At 36.8% G+C, this 27,291-nt stretch overlaps 1 protein-coding gene across 1 annotated transcript in view; it reads left to right on the top strand.

The window, feature by feature from the left end:
* Positions 1-27,291, top strand: part of KIF18A (kinesin family member 18A) — a 90,302-nt gene that overhangs the window by 29,943 nt on the left and 33,068 nt on the right. Inside the window, exons 11-12 of the mRNA XM_006864904.1 lie at positions 863-984; positions 8,782-9,029. Of these exons, the coding sequence (XP_006864966.1) occupies positions 863-984; positions 8,782-9,029 (370 nt within the window). The remainder of the gene's footprint in view (positions 1-862; positions 985-8,781; positions 9,030-27,291) is intronic.

Raw genomic sequence — 27,291 nt, 5'->3', positions numbered from 1 at the left:
AATGGCTAGTAATCATGAACATTTCTTCATGTTTGTTGGCTGCCTGATCTCCTCTTTGGTGAAGTGTCTGTTCATGTCCTGTGCCCATTTTTTAATTGGTTTATTTGTCTTTTTCTTGTAGAGGTGTTGGTTGTAGTTTCCTATCTATTTTAGAAATGAATCCCTTGTCTGATGTGTCATTGCAAAAGATTTTTTTCCATTCTGTGTTCCATTTTTACTCTTTTGGTGAAGTTTGTGATGCACATAATTTTAAAAATTTTAGTATGTCCCAATCATTTATTTTGTTTACTTTTGTTTGTGTAATTTTCAAAATGTTTGGTAGTCTGTGTATGCCCTGTATTAGAGCTCTCACATTTATCCCTATTCAAATGAATATTTTTAGCAGTGATCACCTACTTTAAAATTCTATAAAGATCACATATCAATAACCTAATATTAGAATTTGTAGAATCAGAAGAAGAGAGTAAACTAAGCACAAAGTTAACAGAAGGAAAGAAATATCAAAAATAAAAGCAGTGATAAGTAAAATACACAATAGAAAAAAGTGAACAGTGAAACCAGAAGTTGTTGGTTCCCTGAAAAGATCATTATAATCAAGAAACCTTTAGATAAACATAAACTGACAGGAAATAAAATAGACAATGCAAATAACTAGGGTCGCTATGGGTCGGAACCGACTCGACGGCACTTAACAACAACAACAACAAGTTTAGAAATGGAAGTGGAGATTTTACTTTTTTACAGAAACAAAAAGGGTTATAAGATAAAGATATGAACAATAGAAAATTAATTTTATTATAATGTCCTTTATTTTTAAAATATTTGATACAATCTGATGTATACTTTGTATTGTTTTCTCTAGGAACTCAATAAAGATCTTCGATATCACCATTTACACCTCCAAAACAAAGATTTGAAAGCACAAATTCAGCATACAATGGATCTAATAAGTCTTCAAGAACAGCATTATAATCAGACAGAGATGTAAGTACATGGCTTTGTCTATGCAACAGATTTTAACACTCTGGACCCAAGATACTTTGAATCATAGAATTTATCTTTTTTCATTGTAACAGAAAATTGATTTTTTCTTTCTAGAATGGAATACATTAATATCTGCCAACATCAGAAAACATGGGGGAAAAAACTTGAGAGTAGAAAGCTGGAACTTTAAAAGTTTATAGAAAATTTCAACCCCTTTTCCATGAAATTTTTCTTTTCTTTTCCATATTTATTTATTGAACTGTATTGTGAACTGAGTAAAATTTTACAGACAAGATCATCGGTTTTACTTTCAGTAAGTCCTATACTTTGTTTAATCTCAATGATTGCAATCTCCTCTAAACAGTATTTGTCCCACTTCCTCTCTGTGGTTATCCATGTACAAATACTGTCTTTCCAACTGTTATATGTATTTTGTTATTAAGTGCTGTCAAGTCAGTTCCAACCCATACGACCCTATACAGGGTTTCTGAGAAGCAGCTGGTGGATTTGAACCGCCAGCCTTGTGGTTCTCAGTCCAGTGCTGATCCTCCAGTGTCACTCCAGGAGTCCATTATGTATTTGTGGAATATGTAAATATATATTTGTATGCGTATATATGTGTGTGTGTGTGTGTGTGTGTGTGTGTGTGTGTGTGTGTGGAGTCCTTTTCAGACTGCAAAACCATTTGAACTGCAAAGTCAGTGGTTCAACCTCACCAGCTACTCCTCAGAAACCCTATACAGGGTCATTATGGGTCAGAACCGACTTGACAGCACTTAACAACAACAACAAAATGTGTATGTATATTGTTAAGTGCCATTAAGTCGGTTCCTACACATAGTGAGTCGTTATAGGGTTTCCAGGTAGTGGCTGGTGAGTTGACCCAATGACCTCAGAGTTCAGACCCACTTTGCAGTCCAGCGCATTAACCCACATTGCCACACCAGGACTCCATGGATGTATATATCCCACTCTAACTCCCATACCCAGTAAGTCTGTGTCTCTGTCTGTATATCTACACAAATTGTTGTTCCAAGATTGTGTGTGTATCCCCATTTACCTCTATCCCCTGTTCATGTCCTGTGCCCATTTTTTTTTGTGTGTGTGTGAATTATGTGATAGTTTACATGGGAGAACGCCAGCTTTACATTCATCCTATCGTATTTCAAATCATTGCAATGATTACAGTCCCCTCCATGCATCTTCAAACAATCAAAGGGTATAGCCTGCAAGCCTGCCTCCAGGCGGTCAGCACACAGCCCCCCTCTCTCCCTGAGTCCAGAATCCCCAACCACTCCATATCTCCACATCATCATCTCTGCCTCCATCTCTGGCATCACTGCTTCTCTGGGTAGGGTCCCACACTCTTCTCTTCTCCCTTGATGGATCCCAGGGACTTCTGCTCCTGGACTGCAAAATCAACCACACCCCTCCTTTTGTTACAAAACATCTATCTTTACATTTCTGACCCTCATAGTCAATCCTGATAGCAGTTATTCACTATTGTACCACAAGAGTCTTATCCCCATCTGCTTTCACCAGCCTGGTTCAGACATGTTGGAAACCACTCTGGGAGATTCTACCTTACCCCGCACCCTCTGGAACTAGGCTCCCTCTTGAAAACTTGTAAGCCAGTCACTTCTTGCCTTTGTAGCTCCCCCTTCCCCCATTTTAGGTAGCCAGTATCTTAAGTTGCCCATCCCTATCAACCCTGTGTACTGAGGGGTTGGGAATGATCCTTGCTGTAAAGATTTATTCCCTCTTTTTAGCTATTACATCCATATGTATAGGTCAAGTTATCAAATTGTATCAGATTACTATTTTTTTTCCTCTTCTTTCTTCTACTAGTCAAGTTCTGATAATCCAGCCATTGAAGCCAGGTCAGGTGGGTACTATCTGCAAGTATGGGTGTTCTTGTGCATCTCCCCTCACTTCATATCAACTTGATGCTTCACTCTCTGCTGTAGTCTTCTGTGGCCGTGTCACTGTCCCTGGGCCCAGGAATCTCCAGGTCTTGCCATACTGCTGGACAATCAGGTCTCAACCCAGGTTCACAGGAATCTGTTGAACGTGGTCGGACGTAGCTCACAACTTCATTGGTGTTTTCCCCCACTTCCCCTTATCAGTGACCAACATGGTCACCAGCCAGTTCACATGCTTGCACATGTATTCCCCTTGAGTCTTAGTCTTAGAAGGGGATTTTCTCTGAGGGGATCCGACCACTTGCCTTGATGGCTCCCAGGCGAACAGCTTGGTTGTTCTTATAATAGTCAATGAGACTGCCATTATTATTTTTTTTTTCCTGTGTTTGTCTTTCTTTCAAGAAGCATCTTCTGTTCTAGCTGCTATAGGATGGTCTCTTGTGCCCATTTTTATTTGAGTTGTTTCTGTTGTAGAGTTGTTTAAGTTTTCTATACATTTTAGAGATTAATCCTTGTCTGATATGTCATTGCAAAAAAAATTATCCCACTCTATTGGCTTCCTTTTTACTCTTTTTGCAAAATCTTTTGATACACATAATTTTTTGACATTCCAGTTATCCTATTTTGTCTTCTACTGTTTTTAAACTCACATTGTATGAGATTCTTTCCCTCCAACAATTTTTTTACAATGCTTTATAGTTTTGAATAACTGTGGAAAAGTGTAAATATACTGAACAAATATCCCAGAAGCTGACCTCTATGAAAAAGAATCTGGCATCAGGATTTGAAAAAGACTAATTAACAACCTGCTATAACAACAACGACAACAATATGCAGATGACACAACCTTTCTTACTGAAAGCTAAGAGGAATTGGAACACTTCTGATCAAGCGCAAACACTAGACTCTTCAGTATGGATTACACCTCAACATAAAAAAAACAAAAATCTTTATAACTGGGCCAATAAGTAACATCCTGATAAATGCAGAAATAATGAAGTTGTGAAGAATTTCAGTTCACATGGATCCACTATCAAAGCCCATGGAAATAGCAGTCAATAAATCAACTGATGTACTGCAACAGGCCCATCTGCCACAACATACCTATTTAAAGTATTTAAAGGCAAAGTTCTCACTTTGAGGACTAATGTATGCCTGACCCAAGCCATGATATTTCAATCACCTTGTTGCTATTAAGAGCGTTAGAGTCAGTTCTGACTCTTAGCAACCATTACAGAGTTTCCAAGGAACAGCTGGTGGTTTTAAACTGTCAACCTTGTGCATAACAGTCTAGTGGATAGCCTGCAAATCCCTTATATGCAAGCAAAAGCTGGATAATGAATAAGGAAGATCCAAATATTGATGACTATAAATTACAGTGTTGAAGAATATGTAGTATATTATGGGCTGCCAGAATAACAAACAATTCTCTATTGAAGGAAGGACAGTCAGAAATTTCCTGTGCAGCAAGGTTGGGGAGACTTGGTCTCATGTACTGTGGCTGTTTTATCAGAACGTTCCTGCAGAGGAATATCTTGTTTGGTTGTTATAATTAAGGGCTATGGAAAAGGGGGTAGACTCTCAGCAAGATGATTTGATACAGTGACTGCAACAATGGGCTCAAACAGCAAAACTTGTGAGGGTGGCACAGGACCAGGCAGTGTGCTGGAACATGGAGCCTTAGCCCACAGGAATTGGCCTTGGGCTCCTATTAGGTTTGATTCTCCTTCCCCTTTGTAAACTCATATGAGGTCAGGTGCTGCCCACATGTCATTTTTATAGCCAATGCTCAAAAGGTGCATGGTGAAAATGTGTCTGCCTCCTCGTCTTGCCTCTAGCTACCGCCCTTTCATGAGATAATTACTATTAACACCAGCTGAATTTTAAGTAGGCCATTTTTAAGTATAATTCTAGAGTTATTTTTTTCCTGTCTTTAAAATTAAGTTACTTAAAATTTGAAAAATTTTTAACGTCAGGCATGCTCCCTTTATTTACGCAGAATTTTTTCAGCATGTACTAAAAAAAAAGTAAAATTGAGTAGTTTTATCACCTTGCATAGTCAACTCCTTGGGCCTTATTTTTATGCTCTGTAAAAATGGGTAATATATTAAATTGCTTTCTGCAAAGAGCACTGGTGACACAGTGGGTTACATGTTGGGCTGCTAACTGCAAGGTCAGAAGTTCAAATCAACCAGCCACTCTGCAAGATAAAAATGAGATGTTCAGCTCCTGTAAAGAGTTACAGGCTTGGAAACCCCGTACAAGGATGCTATTAGACAGACCCAATTCAATGCCACACAACAACAAAGCTCAGCGGTTCAAACTCAACAGCCACTCAAATAGCTAATAACATTTATAATTTTTTTATACTTTGAATTCTTGTTGTTCAGTGCCGTTGAGTCGGTTCCAACTCATAGTGACCCTGCATAGTTTCCTAGGAACCGCTGGTGGGTTAGAACTGCTGACCTTGTAGTTTCCCATCCAGTGCTGATCCTACCTACAGTGCCACATCAGAAGTCCATACTTTGACTTAGAGGAAACCTTATTTGGGTCAGCCAGTTTTCCAAAGAAGTAGAAAAAGGAAGAGAAAAATTTCAAGGCAAGATTTTTCTGTGCATAGAAGCTCATCCTCATCTTTCCATGCTTTCTATATCTATAGCTGGAAAAAGTATACTTTTAGGAATATTTTCTGTAGTGTCTCGTATACCTACACGTAGGACAGACACTGAAATTTTATTTGTTGTTATTAGGTGCTGTCCAGTTGGTTCTGACTTACAGTATATGTACAACAGAAAGCAACATTACCCAATCATGCACCATCCTTGTAGTCATTGTTACGTTTGAGCTCTGTGGTACAGCCACTGTTAATACACTGGACTGCAAAGCCATTTGTACTTCAAGGTCGCTGGTTCAAGCTCACCAGCCGCTCCTCGGAAACCCTGTACAGGGTCACTATGGGTCGGAACTGACTCGATGGCATTTAACAACATACTTAATAATATCCTTTACCAGGAACATTCACTTCTGAGGAGCAGTCTGACATTACTACATCCAAAATATATTTGTTTGCTCTGAAAGTCTATAATAATTTAAATATTCTTCAAAAACACCATAATTCAAATGCATCCACTTTTCTCTGGCCCACCTTCCTTAAGTCATTTTCCAGCAATTGTATGTATATGAGTCAACTGAAAACATGATCCCTTGGGTCAGACATTTTACTCTTCCAAGTGGCATTTTGCTTTTGTAAACTTTAAAGAGGTTCTTGTACAACAGATATACCCAGTAATGTGTCCTTTGAGTTCTTAAATGCTGTTTCCATGAATGTTGATTATGGATCCAAGAAAATTAAATCCTTGACAGCTTCATTCTTATTTCCATTTATCATGATAATGCTTATTAATCCAGTCACTAGGATTTTTGCTTTCTTGTTGAGGTATAATCCATACTGAGAGCTGTAGTCTGACCTTCATCAGTAGTGTTCCAAATTCTTTTCGTTTTCAGCAAGCAAGGGTATATCATCTGCATATCACAGGTTGTTAATAAACTTCCTCCTATCCTGATGTTCTTCTTCATATAATTGAGCTTCTTGCTCAGCATAAAGATTGAATAAATATGGTGAAAAGATACAACCCGATATACAACTTTCCAGAAGTTAAACCTTACTACCAGTCAAACCACTTACAAGTGCCAACATCATTAAACATTATGTGTTTTAATTATACTGTATGTAGTGTCACTGTGAATTAGAACTGTCTTTTGGGGTTTATTTGCTATAGCAGATGAGTACATTTATACATTTTATATGAATACATTTCATATAAGTTTTTGCCTCAATAATGGCCAAAAGGGAATTCTAACCTTTATCCAGTAAAAGTAAATTAGGGAATCCGGTCTTTTTAAGAACAGAAGTTGTTGACTCTTTTTTGTACAATGTGTAATTATTGTAAGTGTTCAATAAATAATTGTCCTTATTTACTTTCTGATTAATAGATTACTTTTTTCTCTATACTTGTTGTCTACTTGCTTAAATAGAGTACCTTACCACCACAGAAAAAGATCACAACTATTTATTGTTGTTTCATGTCATTTACTCAATTCTGACTATTAGTGAATCGATGATAGAAGAGAATTGCCCTATAGGAGTCCTGATGTGGCACTATAGTAAACATTGGACTGAAAACCACAAGGTCGGTGGTTTAAACCTCAGAAACCCTATACAGGATTGCTCTGGGTCAGAACTGACTTAATGGCACTTAACAACAAAAGCAGCACGTGGCGTCCACAGGAGCATGGTAGCTCTGTAAGATAAGCACTGAACTGTGAACTCCAAGGTGTGCAGTTCGAGCCCACCATTTGCTCTGAGAAAAAAGATGAGACTTTCTGCTCCTACAAAGATACAGCTTCAGAAATCCTATGAGTAGGAACCAACTCAATGGCAACAACAGATAGGGCTACCTATCCTGGTGTGGCACTGTGGGTTAATGTGCCAGACTGCAAAACCGGTTGAACTGCAAGGTTGGCGGTTTAAGCTCACCAGCTTCTCCTTGGAAACCCTATACAGGGTCGCTGTGGGTCGGAATAGACTCGATGGCACTTTACAACAACAACAATCTTTATGAGAGCAATTCAACTGGTTTTTCATGGAACCATCTGGTGAATTTTAACTGCAGACCTTTCGGTTAGCAGTCAAGTGCTTAACCATTACTTATACCTAAGTATTTTAGACAACTAAATTAAAAATGCTAATTTCCTCATGTCTTAATGCTTAACTATTCTTTTTCTACTGTCTTATCCATACATATTTCAAATAGTTCTATTTTCCTGGGTGTTATGAGTCAAACAATGCTGTTAAAGTGTTCATAGAGACTCTGAATTGGGTTTCTGTGGAGCAGCTGGTTGATTTGAACTGCTGACCTAGTAGGTGGTAAGCAGTGCCACACCAGGATTCAACTGACACATCATATGTTCATTTATACACCTGGACTGAATTGTCTCAAGACCATTCATATTTTTTGGTGTCTCAATATAAAAGTTGAAAACCATTGAGTGTGTTTACAAATTATCAGCTGTTAGTGTGACTTACTTTCTTCAGTGAAAGCTTACACAGAGGTCTAATACATAAAAGGATTAATTCAGTACTTGCTCTGATTGACAGGAAAGGTAAGGTTTTAAGTTAGAGTCAAGATTCCAGTTCACAAACATTCCGCATGTCCACCATCCCTGTCTAGAACTTTTCTTAAAATTTTAATTCCTATCTGAAAATTATTGCTTTATGTTAGGAAGAGGTAACTTGATGGAAAGTTGAATTTTACTCTTTTGTTAGTTTGGTTTTTGTTGTTTTTGTTTTAATGTTATTCAACAAAATGTGAATATCATCATATGACATATGAAATGAAAAAAAAAAAAATTTCATTTCAGTCCGATGGTAATTATTCATAATAACAATATCTGTAGTTTTTTGGGGTTTTTTTTTTTTTGAGTAAAATATGCTTTGCAAAATGGCTTTATAAATATTCAGCTTACCAAGTTTTCAAAAGATTTCTCTCACATAAGTAGAGCAAATGCCTATGTCAAGTTGTCCACTACTTATAGAAAAGAAACTACAGCGTGCACCTCGTCCAAGATCAGACAGACATGAAAAAGGACACGCTGACATATAGATGTGAAAAGTAACTACAGCCTAATTCTTGTAATTTGTATTTCAGATTCTTTCTATTCTAAATGTGTGTAGAGGTATTTTATTGATAAAACATATTCTGAAAGAAAACATATGAGGAATCATTTTGATGATCTGTTCATACTTTGAGTGATACTCAGAATGACATAATGAGTTTTTAATCTCTTTTTGAAATTTATTTATTTCTGTATACAGAGTATTGAATACTTTACTTCCAGCCTTCAGAAAACAGTGGTGCGCATTAAAAGAAGCTGGCCTTTCAACTGCTGCTTTTGAATCTGACTTCAGAGTAATTCAGCATTTAGTTGAGAGGAAAAAAATGGTGGCTTGGGCTGACCAAACTGATGACCATCCAAAGCAAAGGGATCTCCCAGGCGTTTCTGTGGTTATGACCTTTTCACAACTTGGACCAGTTCATTCTGCTAGTTGTGAGTATGGACTTTGTTTTATCAAGTAAATATTAAAATTAGTTCTAAATAGTAGCTTCTTTTATACTACAATCTATAAACCAATTTTAAAATATATTTGACTGTTTATCATATAATTTATGGGGAAATTCGCTTCAGAATTTCCCCACAAATTGTATCAGTTAATCAGTACCTTCTGATTAACCAGTACCTTCCAGGGGTCTGTGACCAAATCTACACTGATAATATTCTAGATAATTTTAGCAGTAAAACCTTAAGTTAATAGATTTTTGATGGAATTCATTTTATTTCCCATCTTTCTTTAAAATAGTACCTTTACTAAAGATGGATGATTGTAATTAAAGATACTCTATTGTATAATGCATAATAATCTGTTCATAAGTTCAATTAAAACTACAAAATTTGCATTTACTATTTTTCTATTGATACATAATTTGATACCTCTTATTAAAAGCATGCATGACAGTTTAATTGCAATATTTGTATTAGGCAATCTAACATTACAGCTTTTTTGTTGAATGCAATGAATGTGAATGCTACCATAGTATAGTTTTTAAAATTTCTTTAATTTATAGTGGACATTTTTAGAAAACGTATGTGAAGAATCTACTTCATTAACAGTTATGAGAATCCAGATTAAAATATACCATAATTTATTTAAACATTGCTTTATAGATGATCAATATAATTTTACAGTTAAAAAAAGTGTATTACAGAACCTGCTTGTATATTCACATTTCTGCATGAAGCTGGTTTGCTGGGGTGAGAGGACAAATGTAACAAAACAGCAATGCACCTACCAAACTATACTTGAGTTTCATGGTTGTTCTCCATTAACAAGACCTGAGCTCCAGTGAATCCATCTTTCAGATAAAGAAATTCACTGAGAACCAAAAGAAAACCTATCCAGTGTACTAAAGCCAGTGGGGAAAATAGCTATCTATGAGCCAAAATTAAGGAAAATACTCCCCAAAACACTTGAAAATAAACAATCCTAATGGAACTTGAAGATTTGTGGTGGAGTGGGACAAGATTAAAACACAAAACATTAAATGGTGAATAATTATATATTCTCTAAAAATGTTTAAGTGCTATCTATGTATGGACTTTAGAAACAGAAGGAATACCACAAGGCTAATTCTATTAAGAGTTTAGTCTTAATTCTAGACTATATTATCAAGAGGCCCTGCCTATTGCAAATGATACAAAAGATTAGAGGTTCTAATCCACCCAGAGGCACCTTGGAAGAAAGGCCTGGTGATCTTCTTCTGAAAAATTAAAACCAAAAGTTTAATAATAAATCTGTTGTTATCAAACTTCAGGAGTTGGAGGGAGGGAGGGAAAGGGGGATGTAAAGTTATTTAGGCTATTTGCTCCCACAAAGATTTAAAGTCTTGGAAACCCTATAGAGGGTTCTTGTGAGTCATGACTGCACTTATAACAACAACAACGTAGCACTGAAGAGAGAAGATACGGAAGTGAAGTACATCCTGTCCTATTCTTGGATCTCTTCTTAGTTGGATAGGAGAGTAAGTAGATTAAGTAAGGAAAGAGTCACTTAAAACTTGTTTTCCAATTAAAATAGTATGGAACTGTAAGACTAAAGGATACTAGTGATATCATTGAACTTCCAAATTTGCAAAAGGATAAAAATGAATAAATAGCAACTTGATCAAACCTGTAAAAATAAGTTTAAAAAAAAAAAAAAGAAACTAAATTAAAAAATTAAATGATAGTATAGAAATAGAAACATAAGAAATTTTAGCTGAAGTTTGAAATAAAGTGATAGACACAAATATCAGGCAAGTGCAAGCAAAAGCTAAACAAAAATGACAAAACAAATTTCTATTAAGGTTAAAGCTTAAAGGTAACATACGAAGATAAAGAAAGAGATTGAAAGTTAAAAGAAGTACGTTATTAATAAGATCTACTCACAAAAGCAGCAGTCAAGAAATTAAATGATGTATTTCATTAGACAGATCTGCTGCATAAAACCTCTTCAGAGTTTTGAAGAGCAAAGATGTCAGTATGAGGACTAAGGTGCGCCTGATCCAAGACATGGTATTTTCAGTAACCTCATATGCATGTGAAAGTTGGACAGTGAATAAGGAAGACTGTAGAAGAATTGAGGCATTTGAATTATGGTGTTGGAGAGAATATTAAAAGTACCATGGCCTACCAAAAAAACAAACCAATCTGTGTTGGAAGAAATGCTCCCTGGAAGCCAGGATGGCCAAACTTTGTCTCTTAGACTTTGGACATATTATTAAGAAGGACCAGTCCCTGGAGAAAGAATATCATGTTTGGTAAAGTAGAGGGTTGGAGAAACAGAGAAAGACCCCTGATTAGATGGATTGGCACAGTGGTAGCAGCAGTGGCCTAAGACGTAGCAAAGATTTAGCACAGGACCGGGCAGTGTTTCTTTCTGCAGTGCATAGGATTCACTATGAGTCGGTACTGACTCGAGGCACCTAACAACAACAACAACAGTTCATACAAATAACATACAAACTGTGTTGTTGTTGTTGTTGTTGTTAAGTGCCATGGAGTCAATTCTGACCCATAGTGATCCTGTATATGGTTTCCAAGGAGCTGCTGGTGAGCCTGAACTGCTGACCTTGCAGTTCAAATGGCTTTGCAGTCTGGCACATTAACTCACAGCGCCACTCCAGGATAAAGCCATAATTCTTGCACTGTCAGATAAAGCATAGGACTGCAAGGTGAGCAGTTCAGACCCATAAGCTGCTCCTCAGAAACACTATACAATGTTACTACGAGTCAGAACCAACTTAACAGCACTTAACGACAACAATTTAACTGCAAAAACAACAAGATAAAAATACAAGTATAGTACATTGTAATATATATCTTAAAGAATTACAATAATCTGATAGCAAGCACTATTATAGAGAATGAGTATTCAAGAACACTTCATTGTACTGATGAGGAACCTGTACTTAGACCAAGAGGCAGTTCAAACAGAACCAGAGGACATTGAATGGTTTATTGAAAACAAGGTGTACGCCAGCATTGTACACTTTCACCATATTCATTCAGTCTGTATGCTGAGTAGATAATCTCAGGAGGTGGATCATATGAAGAAGAACATGGCATCAGGGTTAGAGAAAAAGTCATTAGCAACCAGTGATATGTAGATGATACAAACTTACTTGCTGAAAGCGAAGAGGACTTAAAATACTTACTAAATAATACTTAAAATACTTAAAAATTAATGATCCCAGCATTCGGTATGAGTTGCACCTCAATGGAAAGGAAACAAAATCCTCACCAATAAATAACATTAAGATAAATGGAGAAAAGGTTGAAGTTGTCAAAGACTTCATATTGCCAACAGCAAAGGCTCAGCGTGGTAGCAGTTGTTAGGATGGTGAAGGATGGGGCAGTGTTTGTTTCTGTTGTACATAGGGTCCCTATAGGTCGGAATCAACTCAACAGCTCCTAACAATAATAGTTGTTGTTAAGTGCCATGGAGTCGATTCCAACCCATAACGACCCTGTATAGGGTTTCCTAGGAGCAGCTGGTGAGCTTGAACCATCAACCTTGTAGTTCAAATGGCTTTGCATTCTACCGCATTAACCCACAGCGCCACACAAAGCACACATTAAACCTAAAGAAATTAATTTTACTTAAACTTGATTTTAACAGTTACATATAGAAATGTGGTGCTACGGGATGATGCAGTAGACCCAAAGATACTTTTGAACTGCGAAGTTGGTCTTGCAAATTCACCAGCCACTCCTTGGAAACTGTACAGGATCGCTAGGAGTCAGAACAGATTCAATGGCACTTAACAGTAACAACAATATAGGAACTTAAATCTCTCACTAATATATATTCAAGTTTTGCTTAAAGTCAAGGAAATACTTTGCCACTATTTATTTATATTCTGGTTGCGATGGTCACAGTCTCAGGTTCTTCCAGTTTCTTTCTGCCCAGAAAGCCCAGTCTTTTTTTTATAATTTTGCCTTTTGTTCTACATTTCCTCCCACTCTATCTGAGGTTTTTATAATGTGAACACTTTCAGAGCAAAAAATGAACTTGTAAAGTTAAGAATAACACCATAAAGACATCCCTAATAAAATCAAGATTAAAAGTGCAATGACAAACTATCTAGAAAACAACGAAAAGGAGCAATAAAATCTAAACTCAAAATTTGTATGGTATTAAATTTCTTAATTATTAAAAAAATTAAACCTATTATTTACTTTAACAGTTTAAAGAGAACAACAAAAAATAGAATGAAAGCCTAAAAAAAAAGGCTTTAATGTAAAATGAGAAAAGTAATATGAAAATCTCAAAATTAGAGAAAGAACAAATAAATCCCAAATCTAGTTCCTTGTGAAAGCAAATAGCAAAGTAGAACATCAATAATCAAGAGCAGTAAATAAAATACATAGTAAATAAAGAACAAAGCACTCAATATGAACGACAGTAGAATAGAATACCAGTAACAAAATTACCACAACAAAATAAAATGTAAGAAGTAATCCAACTTGTTAACAAAATGTGAATTACCTAAATTTGTGCAAAAAGAAGAGGTCACCTTGAAGAGTTTTCCATGTGGGTCTAGAGTTTATGTCCTTGGGAAAACCTTTCTATCACAATATTAAAAATATTTGTCTTTGCTTTTCTTTCAGTTTTTAATAGTTAGGTTTTGTTTCATTTTGTTTTCTAATCTTACCATCCAGATTATGGGTTTTGCTTATAGTTGTATCCTTTCTACTTATGAGTTTATTTATTTTAGAACTTTTAAATTTGCCATTGCTTATCTTTAAATTACTCTCTTATTTTCTGATTACTTATTTTGAATTGAATTTATTCTGAGTTATTTAATATAATATCCTATTCTATCAGGATATTAGTTGAGGTTTTTATGGAATTTTTATCTATTTTTTCTTCGTTTTATCTTTTTTCTGTGTCCTTTTCTTTAAACTATTGGCTCTTAAATGTGTAGTAGAGCTTCATTGTCATACATGTGTATTAATAAGTGCAGGTTTAATAAGATTGGGTTGCTCTCTGTGGACTTTTCCACTCCCTGAATAATTCTGTTTTTCAACTAATCTTTTTCCTGAGTGAGCAGACTATCTATGAGTTTCCATTTAGGGTATATTCAGGGAGGTAAACTGGTAATCTCATATTTGAAAACGTTAGAAATGCTTTGTACTAAGGTAGGACTGCTGCTGATCATCACTACTCTCTTTTTGCTCCTCTCTAACGTTACCCTTTCCGTGTGTGTGCCTGCCTGTCGGCCAACCTCATACACTCAAAAAAAAAAAAAAAATCCAAGCCAAACTCAACTACCATCTAGTTGATTCTGACTGATAGTGACACTGAATAGAGTTTCCGGGACAGTAAATCATCACAGGAGCAGATAGCATCATCATAAAGTACAATGTGTGTTCTCCAACTTCCAGGATAATAGGGACTGTTCTGTAGGTGGACGAAGGTGGACCAGGCCACGCCTATGATCATGAGGGGAGTTTGGGAAGCCAAAAAAATGTCACACTGTTTGGTCACTGGTTGCTAGTATTCATTTGCACCGCCCGCTCACTGTCTGCTGTCAAAGTCACTTGCAAATAAATGATCAAGAAGGACGAACCATTTCTGGCAGACTGATGGCTGTTCATTCAACTCTGTCCTTTTTTTGCCACCCTATTAAGCTGCTTCTCTAAAAAGTACTCAGTTCACGTCTGTCTTTTCATCTGAAGTTGAAGGTTCTGGGATTATCATCTATATCGGTTTCATATGTTTATTTTAGAGGGTCTGTGTAGTGTATCTGCCTAGTCCAACATCTTGCCATGAATCTCAGTATAATTATTTTAATCTGTGTTTGAGAAGTTTAAAATCTGGAACCCTATAATTCTGTTTCTGTTGTTTGTTTCTACTGATTCTCATTCCTGTGATCTCATTTTTCAGCATGCCTGCCATATATGCAAAGTCAGTTTGAACCATAAAGTTAGTGGTTCAAACCCAGCAGCCGCTCCTAGGAAACCCTATACAAGGTTGTTATGAGTCAGAACTGACATGACGGCACTCAGTAACAACTGGATATGCTAATATGCCAGACATGTGTTTTCAGAATTGTGTATAGAAATAATTTTGGGATCCTGGTGATGATATATATCCTCCTTCAGGGAGGATTTATGCTTGTGTATTCGGCTCTTGGTATAACTTTCAATCTGAGAATACTTTAGTCTAACTTCAAACATGAAGATGATTTAAAACTGAAGTGCAGTTTCTTCAAGGGCTTGTTTGCTTCTGTTTTACCTGACCCTAGGTGAATCTGGCTCACAACGTAGTGAGAAGGATTTTTGAACGAGTCCTTTTAGTGGACCTTCGATTCCAGTATCAGCACTTGTCTATCACTTTGTTGCACAGTAATGGCTTTTGAGTTGCTGTGATGCAGAAAGTTATGCCACACTATTTAAAGTACCAGCAGGGCACCTATGGTGGCCGGGTTTCAGCTAAGCTTCCAGACTCAGAAAGACTAAGAAGAAGAAGAGGAGACTACTTTTCAGTGTTGAGCCACTGAAAACCCTATGAATAGCAGTGTCAGATAGCACCCAAATATTAGATATTGAGACATTATGAATATCAGCAGAACATTATCAGATATAGTGCCCAAAGATGAATTCCCTAAGACTAGAAAGCACTTAAAATACGTCTAGGGAAGAGCTGCCACCTCAAAGTAGAGTTGACCTTGATGATGCAAATAGAGCACAGCTTTCAAGACCTTCATTTGCTGAAGAGGAACAGCTCAAAATGAGGAGAAAACCTGTAAGTATCCATTAATAATCTACAAAGTTTGAATCTATGGAAATTGGAAGTAGTCAGAAATGAAGTGGAATGATCACTATCCTAGGCTTTGAGCTGAAATGCACCAGTGTTGGCCATTTTGAACCTGAAAATCATTTGGTTACTATGTCGGGAGTAACAAATTGAAGAGAAATGGCATTGCAGTCATCATCAAAAAGAACATCTAAAGACCTATTCTTGAAGTACCATGCTGTCTATGATAGGATAATATCCATACACCTAAGAGGAAAACCAGTTAATATCACTATTATTCAAATTTATGCACCAATAACTAAAGCCAGTATTGATGAAATTGAAGAATTCAGTCAACTTCATCAGTCTTCAGTTAATCAAATATACAATCAATATGTATTGATAATTACTGATGATTAGAATGCAAACGTTGGGGAAAAAAGAGAACCAATCAGCAGTGGGAAATACGAATACAAATGATGCTGTAGATCACCTAATAAAATTTTGCACGTCCACGGATCTCTGGTAGCATAGTGGCTACGAATAGGGCTGCAAACTTTAAGGTCAGATGTTCGAAACTACCAGCTGTTCCGTGAGAGAAAGATGAGACTTTCTGCTCCCGTAAAGATTTACTGCCTCGGAAACCCTGTACTAGGTGCTATGAGTCAGAACCAACTCCACGGAACATAATAACAAAAAAGACCAATTCATTGCAAATAGCCTTTTTAAAACTACATAAAAGACAACTATACACATGCACCTCACCAGATTCAGTACACAAAAAATCAAATTGAGTATGTCTGTAGGGCGAGTGTTGGGGGGGTGGGGAGGGGCGCGGAACAACATGCAAAAACTCCGTATCATCAGCCAAATTAAGGCCAATGGCAAACTGTGGAAGAGACCATCAGCTGCTCATATACAAGTTCAGGCTGAAGCTGAATAATTTAAAACAAGTCCACGAGAGCCAAAATACGGCATAGAACATATTCTACCTGAATTCAGAGACCATCTCAAGAATAGACTTTGATGCCTTATACACTAATGACTGAAGACCATGAGAGTTGTGGGAGAACATCAAGACATCATATAAGAAGAAAGCAAAAGGTTATTAAGAAGGACAAAAAAAGGAAGTAACAAAAATGGATGTCAGAAAAGACTGTTAAACTTGCTTTACAGTGTAAAGATGCTAAAGCAAATGAAAGAAATGAGGTAAAGAGTTAAACAGAAAATTTCAGAGGGCAGTGCAATAAGAGAAAGTCAATCAAATATTATATCGAAATGTGCCTGGAATTAGAAAAATGAAAAGGGAAGAACACACTCAGCATTTCTCAAACTGAAATAACTAAAGAAAAAACCTAAGCCTCAATTTGAAATTTTGAAGGACTCTATGGTTAAAATATTGAATGATGCAGAAATCACAGAAAGAAGATGGAAAGAGTACAAAGAATTACTGTACCAAAAAGAAATGGTTAATGTTCAACCATTTCATTGGTCAACAGCCAATGGTTCTGAGGAAGAAGTCAAAGTTGCACTGAAGGCATTAGCAAAGAACAAGGTTCTAGTGATTCATGGAATACAAATTGAAATCTTTCAACAAGCCAAAGCATAACTGGAAACACTTGTTCATCTATGGCAAAAAATTTGCCTTGCCAACAGATTGGAAGAGATCCATATTTGTTCCCAATCCAAAGACAGGTGACACAATAGGATGTGAAAATCATAGGACAATATCATTAATCTCACATTCAAGTAAAATTTTGCTAAAAACAATCCAAAAATGGCTGCAACAATACATTAATGGTGGACTTCCAGATGTTCAAGCTGGATTCAGACAAGGATAGGGAACAAGAGATATCACTGGCTTAAAGCATAGAATACCATAAAGATGTTTACCTGTGCTTCATTGACTATGCAAAGGTTTCAACTGTGTGGATCATGACCAAGCTATGAAGAACATTGTGAAGAATGGGTATTCCAGAACATTAAGTTGTACTCATGAGGAGTCTGTACATAGACAAAAGAAGCAGTCTTTAGAACAGAACAGAACAGTGGGACACTAAATGGTTTACAATTAGGAATGGTGAGTGCCGGAGCTGCATTCTTTCATGATACTTATTTAATCTGTATGCTGCGAAAACTGGATTAGATGAGACATTACGATTGAAGATTCGTTAGCAACCTGTGATCAGTATATGATACAACCTGTGATCAGCATATGATACAACCTGTGATCAGCATGTGATACAACCTTGCTTGCTAAAAGTGAAGACTCAAACGACTTGCTGATAATTGTCAAAGACCACAGCCTTCAGTATGAGTTGTACATCAATGTAAAGAAAACAAAAATCCTCTCACTGGACCAGTAAATAATATCATAATAAATGGAGAAAAGATTGACGTTGTCATAGACTTCATTTTGCTTGGATCCAACATCAACATTCATGGAAGCAGCAGTCAAGAAATCAAAAGATGTATTGCATTAGGCAAATATGCTCCACAAGACTTCTTTAAAGTGTTCACTGGGAAAGAAATCAGTTTGAGGACTAAGGTGCGCCTGACCCAACCCATGGTTATTTTCAATAACCTCCCTTATATGCCTGTGAAAGCTCAACAATGAATAAGGAAGACTGTGGAAGAATTGATGCATTTGACTTATGTTGTAGGAGGAGAAGAGTGCTACAAATGCCATAGAAGAACAAATAAATTTGTGTTGGTAAAAGTACAGGCAGAATGGCCTTTAGAAACTAGGGTAGTGAGACTTTTTCTCTCTTAATTCAGATATATTATTAAGAGGGATCAGTCACTGGAGGACATCATGCTTCATTAAAGTAGAGAGTCAATGAAAAAGAGGAAGACCACCAACGAGATAGATTGGCACAGTGGCAGCAGCAATGGGCTCAAGCATAGCAACAATTGTGAGGATGGCACAGGACCAGGCAGTGTTTCGTTCTGTTTTGCATGGGGTCACCACGAGTTGGAACCCACTTGAAGGCACCTAATAACAAGTTTCGGTACCAGTATCCCAGCCCCACAAGGCTGTTAAAAATGTTGCTAAGTTTTTTTTGCCACCTCTTCCAGCATCATAAAACAGCCTCTAAAATAAAGCAGCTGTGAGTGTTTTAACCTTGTGGGTAGCAGTCCAGTTATTATCATCAGGACTCCATCCTGGTGTAGCCTGTAATTCCTGGGAATCTTTTTAGTTCTTCAGTGCCTTCAAATAAATGTTGATTTAAAAAAATAATGTATATATTTTCCTAAAATTTTTAGTTGTTGTCAGTATGGGAATTCATCAGAATTTCCTAGTTTTCCATGATTTGGGGACCCCTCTGTTTTGTTTTTACATTACGATGCCCAGAAAGTCAGGGAGACTTTCTCTGTATGTTTGCATTTGTGTGTGTGTATGTGTCTATATGTGTATAGGATGTTGTTGTTAAGTACCGTGGAGTCGGTTCCAACTCATAGTGACCCTGTACAGGGTTTCCGACACTGTAAATCTTTACAGGAGCAGAAAGCCTCATCTTTCTCCCACGGAACGGCTGGTAGTTTTGAACTGCTGATCTTGAGGTTTGCAGCCCAATTCATAACCACTACGCTACCAGAGTTCCTTAGGGCCTTAAAAATTGGTGGAGTTAAAAGATAATGGAATTTTTCCGTGAACTTTGTAACGCTTTCTTGTGTATGAGTATGTGTATGTATATGTGTGTGTGTACATGTATTTAAAGTGTCATATTTCACTTACAACATATTTGTATAGACTATTGTCAATAATAAAACTAAAGACGTATTTGATTAATTCCTTTTCATAACATTCCCAGGATGAAAACTTGTTGAAACCCTGTTTCCATTTTTTAAGTATTTATTTCCTTTTGAGATTATGTCAGCAGTAAAGTATGGATTTTATTTTATAAAGATTTTTTTTCTTGTTTTTTTTTTTTTAGGTTTTGTTCAAATGATACGAAAGCTTATTTACATAGTATACCTTATTCATTCTACGGGTGTTGTGTGACAGAGAATCAGGGAACAATAAGAGATGTAGTATACATGAATGTGTTCACTGAAATATTAACTGTTTCAGTCCTATAATATTGACATAGTTCATAGAACAAAGTTTGTTGCTGTTAGGTGCCATCAAGTTCCAACTCATAGCAACAACCATGTATAAGGTTTCCACAGCTGTAAATCTTGACAGGAGCAAAAACTCTCTTTTCTCTCCTGCTGAGCAGCTCCTGGGGTTGAACTGCTGACATCAAACTATATCCTGATAATATACATTACTAGAATTATGCTATAAATGACTGTTGTTGTTAAGTGCCTTTGATCGGTTCCAACTCCCAATGGCCCTATTTAGGCTTTCCGAGGTGTGACTGGTGGATTTACACTGCTGACCTTGGATTTAACAATCCAGTGCTTATCCTATAGCATCACACCAAGATTATAAAAGATAGTCTGAGCAAATTTTAGAGGAAACATTAAAGAGATTCAACTTATGCAAAACTTTAGTCAAATATGGGACATTTAGATTAAGCTTACATATGTATCACTGAATTTTTTTCCCCTGTATACTCTCAAATCCAAGTAATATCTAGCAGTTTTATCGAGAAATTTCAAAACTACTAAATGGGGTAGGATTTGTTGTTGTTTTCATGTTGTTTTTCTCAGATGCCTTTGGGACACTTAAGGGACACTGGTGATGTTGCCGTGTAGGCTTTGCACTGCTAACCAAAGGTCAGCAGTTCAAGTACACCAGCTACTCTGTAGGAGAAAGATGAGGCTGGCTGCTCTTGTAGAGATTTGCAGTTTCAGAAGTCATATATAGGGTCGCTATGAATCGGAATCAATTCAGTGACAGTGGATTTGTTTTGGGTTTGGGCCATTTAAATCGTATTTGCAAGATCAAATGTATGTAATCCTTTTAAACGTTTGATATAACTGTTGTAGTCAAATTGATTCAGCCCCATATGTGTCTAGAACTGCATGTCATAGGATTTTAAATAGCTGATACTTCAGAAGTAGATTCCCAACTTTTCTTTCTATTTGCCTCTGCGTGGACTCAAATCAACAAGCTTTCATTTCACAGCAGAGCTACCCATGGTATCAGCCAGGAACCTGACGAGATTAATCATAGCTAATTTAGTCTGTGTTCTCTTGTTGGGGATTTGGGTTTTTATTAATAATGAATAACATTTTAGTAAACAAATTTATGTTTATCCTGGTGCTCCTATAAAGGAACCCTGGTGTTACACTGGGCTCAGTACTGGGCTGCTAACCAAAAATTCCATGGTTTGAGCCTGTGAGTCACTAAGCAGGGAAGAAATCAGGTAGTCTACTTCTGTGAGAGTTTACAGGCTCAGAAACTCTCAGGAGCAGTTCTACTCCGTCCTGTAGGGTCGTTCCCAGTCAGAAGTGACTGCACAGCAGTGGGTTGGGTTGGGTTGGTGCTCATATCTGATTATCCCTATAAAATTTTAAAACTATAATTTCTGGCCCAAAAATACTCACTTTTTTTTTAGTCAATTCCAGTCCATAGCGACCCTGTATAGGGTTTCCGAGGAACAGCTGGTGAGCTCAAACCACCTATGCTGCAGTTCAGATGACTTTGCAGTCTAGTTCATTAATCCACAGCGCCACACCAGGACTCCAGTTTGTAATAAATACTGCCAAATGCTTTCCTTTCCTGAATGATTATACCCATTTAACCTCTTAACAGCAAGTGAGAAAGTGAAGTATTTCTCTCATCCATCTCACCAGCTTTTGATGTAACAGTATTTTTAAAGTTTTACTTTTTAGCAAATTATTTTCAAACAGAAGTACAAACAATATTATACCTTGCCAATTTTACTATCTTTGATTTTTGATAGATATTTGGCTCAGACTCTTCATCTCCAAACTACATGTTTACTGACAGAGTAAAATGTGTACCTTTTTTGAGTCTGGAAAACAAAACTCACTGTTGGGGGTACTGGCATAAATTTGATTTGTAGATGTTGTTAAATATTGTCAAGTCAGTTTTAACTCATAGTGACCTTGTATAGGGTTTCCAGTGAGCAGTTTGTGGATTTGGACTATTGACCTTGTGCTTAACAGATTATATTTCTGACATTAAATGATAATTCAAGATTTTCTCAGCCATACAGTAAATTTCTAAACTTTCTTTTAGAAAAAATTGTATCCCTTGTGAATGGGTTGATTTTTGTTGTTGTTGTTGTTGTTGTTGTTTACCATTTGAAAGTTTAAAAAGTTTATTGGTAAACCTACCTCAGAAACCCTGTACAGGGTCGCTATGAGTCGGAACCGACTCCACAGCACACAACCGCCACCACCACAGGGCTCAGTGAGAATAAGTACTTACAGATTAAAGTAGTCTAATTTAGGTCAGTATAGAAAAGACTGCTCTCCCTACCCCATTTTCTCCATGGTATCTAAAGGTCATCATTTCCTGCTTAGTGGTTTGATCTTAAAGGGCAGTGAAAGAAACCATATTAGCCCCCTTCCAAGACTAAGACTCAAGGGGAATACACAAGGAGGCATGTGGTCTGGTTGATGACCACATTGGTCACCGATAAGGGGAAGAAGGGGAAAAACAGCAATGAAGTTGGTAGCTAAGTCTGACCACATTTAATAGACTCCTGTGAACCCAGGTGGAGACCTGGTTGGCCAGCAGTATGGCAAGACCCGGGAACTCCTGGGCCTAGAGGCAGTGACGTGGCCACAGAAGACTATAGCAGAGAGCGAAGCATCCAGCTGATATGAAGTGAGGGGACATGCAGAAGAACACCTATTCTTGCAGATACTACCCACTTGACCTGGCTTCAATGGCTGGATGATCAGAACTTGACTAGAAGAAGAAAGAAGAGGGAAAAAAAGAGTAACCCACTACAATTTGATGAACTTTAATTATACTTATGGATGTAGTAGCTCAAAAAAGAGAACAAATCTTTACAGCGAGGATAACTCCCACCCCTCGGTACATAGGGTTGGCAGGGATGGGTAACTTAAGACATTGGCTACCCAATATTGTGGGGGTGGGGGTGGGGCCTACAAAGGCAAGAAGTGACTGGCTTACAAGCTCTCAAGAGGGAGCGTAGTTTCAGATGGGGTGGGGGAAGGTAGAATTTCCATTGAGTGATTCAATAGTGAATAATTGCTATCAGGACTGACTGTGAAGGTCGGAAATGTAAAGGTAGATGTTTTATAACAAAAGGAGGGGAGTGACTGATTTTGTAGTCCAGGAGCAGAGGTCCTTGGAACCATTAAGTGAGAACAGAGTGTGCGACCATACCCAGAGAAGCAGTGATGCCAGAGATGGAGACAGAGACGATGATGTGCACAGATGGAGAGGCTGGGGACTCTGGACTCAGGGAGGGAGAGGGGCTCTGTGTTGACAGCCGGGGGGCAACCCTGTGGGGTGTACTCGTTAGTTGTTAGATGATGCATGGAGGGGATTGTAATCATTGCAATGAAATGAAATACGATAGGATGAATGTAAAACTAATGTTCCATATAAACTATCACATGTTGTTGTTACGTGCCGTGGAGTTGGTTCTGACTCATAGAGTAACCCTGCACAGGGTTTCTGAGGCTGTAAATCTTTATGGGAGCAGAACGCCTCATCTTTCTCCCACGGAACCGCTGGTAATTTCGAACTGCCGACCTTGAGGTTAGCAGCCCTATCCGTAACCACTACACTACCACAGATTCACAATAAAAACTTTAAAAAAGAAAGGAACCATATTAGTAGAACCAGGTTCTTATAGTACAAATGTTTTAAGTGAATATAGCATTCCAATGTAAATTTAGATTTCCTCTAAAATTACTTGAATACAAGGGAATTTCATGTGAAAATTGGAAAAAACTCTTATTTTAATCCCTCATTTTATTTTGGTCATATGAAGCTGTAAAAAAAAAAGTTATACAGATAAATTTTCTATAATTTTTTCTCATTTTGAAATATAAAATGTCATCTCTCAATAGACTGTGGAAGTCACCATACCTACACATTTGATTTGAACCTTGGTATTGTAAGTTACTCATCTGTAACTACATATATCACTGTAAATGAAAAGGCTTGTGTTCTTTTTTTTTTCATCTTAAATAAGAATGAATAAATAGTCAGGCAATGAGATTAACTTAGAGGAAAGCATAGTGTCTGCTATTTCCCACAGACACAAATATTAAAGTAGTGGATTATTTTAAAGGACTTCGGCAACATTTTAATACATGGAAAAATGGATTCCCGTTTTGTAATATTTGTGTGATGCTGTGGGATAAAGCTCTGAACGGCAAGGCTGGTTTGAACCGCGAAGTCAGTGGTTCCAACTCAGCAGCCGCTCCTCGGAAACTCTATACAGGTTGCTATGAATCAGAACTGATTCAGTGGCAGTTAACAGCATTTGTATGTAGTTTATATGTTTCCCATAAAAGATTAATACTACAATAACCACAGTAGTGGTTAAATGTATTTTTAAATGTTAAGTGCCGTCCAGTCCGTTCCAATTTATAGTGACCTGCATAGGGTTTACGAGGAGCCACTGGTGAGTTTGACCTGCCAACCTTGCAGGTCAAGTGCTTATCCCATGGTACCACATTATTTTTACCTAAAGATCGCATATTTAATAAATAGGTAAAATTAATTCACCTGTATCATTTTCAACTGAGTTCCATGAGTCACAGGTTGTTAAAAAGAATCAGATTTATGATTAGTACAGCAATTGTAGCAATCATTTGTAAGCCAGAAATGTTTACTGAAATACATTTATTAATGCTTGATTTTTACTTTAGAACTTTACCAACTAATTTTAATTTAGCAGTTCCCCAAAATACCTATTCACATACATATCAACATGACTGCTAGCAAAAGAATAATCCTGCCACTATTTTGTCCCAAACTTCAATTAGATCAAATCCCATTCATCAATGTCTACCTGTCATGAGCCCTACTTTGCAGCCTGTGAGTCATGTTTGCTAAATACCACATTCTGCTTTTTACACTAACATATAGCTCTGTAAATCTTTCAACGTTTACAGTCTTTAGATTTTGATAAATTACTTCCTCTGGGTAAAATTATTCAGGACACATGATACAGCACATCAAAAAATAACCCCAAAAGACCTGCCCAATTTTTAACAGAAAATTTTAACTCATTAATGATAAATGATCTAATCCCTTTATTAAAAGAACTGTCTGTGAATTACAAAAGCTAAAGAATATACCTAACAAACCACATGAAATTGATAGTAGTTGTGTTGAGAGATTTATTTAAAGCAAAGATAGAATTCTAAGAATGGTGTTTGTTAATCTAATTTATTTTAAAATATTTTCAGAGAATTTAGGAAATGAATAGTTATAGTGACATCTGAAGTAGTTTCCATTTTTCTTGTTTCTGCCCTTTACCTTCACATTGCCCACCAAATGATCTTCCTAATAAAGTGCAGACCTTCTAGGAGAGCCTCAAAGGCTCTCTTCACAGTCCAGTATAGAACTACAGACATATTTCCATATAGTACTTGCTGAGCTAAACTTGTCTTAACCGTGCTTTGTTGCTTCATGTCAGCTCCTCCTTCAGTCTTGAATGCTGGTTCCTCACCTTCCATCCCACATTCTGGATTATATTATGAACCCTTGCCTGTACATACTCCTTTGCATTTCATTGCATTCTTTTATTCTGCTAGACATTCAGAATATGGGTTGCACCTCAATGTAAAGGAAACAAAACTCCTAACTACCGGAACAATCCATATAAATCGAGAAAAGATTGAAGTTGTCAACCAACACTCAGCAATCAAGAAATCAAATGACATATTTTATTAGGCAAATCTGCTGTACAAGACTTTAAAGTGTTCAAGAGCAAAGGTGTCCGTTTGAGGAATAAGGTACACCTGACCCAAGTCATGGTATTTTCAATGACCTTACATATGCATGTGAAAGTTGGACAGTGAATAAGGAAGACCATAGAGGAATTGATGCATTTGAGTTACGGTATTGGAGAATATTGAATGTGCTATGGGCTGCCAAAAGAATAAACAAATCTGTTTTGGAAGAAGTACCGCCAGAAGGCTGTACTTCCCTGGAGAAGGACATCATGCTTGCTAAAGAGGGTTGGAAAAAAAGAGGAAGACCCCCAAAGAGATGGATTGGCACAGTGACAGTAGCAATGGGCTCAAACATAACAATGATTGTGAGGTTGGTATACAACCAGGCAGTGTTTCGTCCTGTTGTGCATAAAGTCATTATAAGTTGGTACTGACTCACCAGCACATAACAACAAAACACAACAACATCTGCAAACAAAATGTATCTCTTCCCTTCCCAATCTATATGTCTTATATTTCCTTTTCTGTCAAATTGCAGTGTTGAATAGGAATGGTGAGGAAATACTTTCCCACTGTTCCTTGTCTTTAGAGAAGGCATCTAGTTTCTCACCATATGATGTTCCCTGTAAATTTTTCATAGATGTTCGTTATCAAGTTCAGAAACTTCTCCTTTATTTCTAGTTTGCTGAGAATTTTTATTAGGACTGAGTATTGTGTTTGTTTATTTGGTTTAAAATGCTTTTTCTGCTCTGTTGATTAGCTTATATAATTACTCTTCCATAGACTGTTGATGTGATGGATTACCTTAACTGATTTTTGACTGGTACATCCCTGGGATAAACATCATTTGATTGAGGTGTACTATTCTTTTTATTGGATTATCATCGAGTGTTCTGAATCATAGCGATCCTGTATATGGTTTTCAAGGAGCAGCTGGTGGGTTTGAACTGCTGACCTTGTGCTTATCCTATAGGTCCACACCAGGAGCACTTTATTGGAATAAGACTGTTATTTTTTTAAGATACTTGCATCTGTGTTTATAAGAGATATTTGTCTTAGTTTTTGTTGTTGTTTTTTATCTTGAACTGTCTCTTGTCTTGATATTAGAGTAGTGCTAACCTCATAAAATGAAAACAGACTTATTTTTTCTGCTTTCATTTTCTCTAAGAGACTACAGAGTTGGAATAATTTGTTCCTTAAATATTTTGTAGAATTCATAATTGAAATCATCTAGTCCTAGTACTTTGTGTTTTGGAAAGTTATTAGTTATTCAGTTTTTTTTTTTTTTTACTAGATAAAGGCCTATTCAGATTACCTATTTCTTTTATGTCATTGAAAGAATTGGAATATTTCATCTATTTGATAAAATTTTGGGCTTAAAGTTGTTCATAATAATCCGTTTCTATCCATTTGACATGCATGAGATCAGTAGGGATTGGTCCCTGTTTCCTTTCTGATATTAACTTGTGACTTCTTTTTTTTCTTGGTTAACCTAAGGGTTTATCTTTTTTATTATTATCATTTAAAAGAACTAACTTGTTTTATTTTCTATGTTGATTTTCTGTTTTAAATTTTACTGATTTTTTTTCATTGTTGTTACTTTTGTTTTCTAACTTATTTGAAATTTAATTTGCTCATCTTTTTCTGGTTTCCACACATGCTTGCCTAAGCATCATT

The sequence above is a fragment of the Chrysochloris asiatica genome, unplaced genomic scaffold, assembly GCF_000296735.1.
Source record: "Chrysochloris asiatica unplaced genomic scaffold, ChrAsi1.0 scaffold00072, whole genome shotgun sequence".
Taxonomy (NCBI): Eukaryota; Metazoa; Chordata; class Mammalia; order Afrosoricida; family Chrysochloridae; genus Chrysochloris; species Chrysochloris asiatica.
The sequence above is the reverse complement of the archived record's forward strand: the minus strand, read 5'-3'. Positions and strand labels throughout refer to the sequence as shown.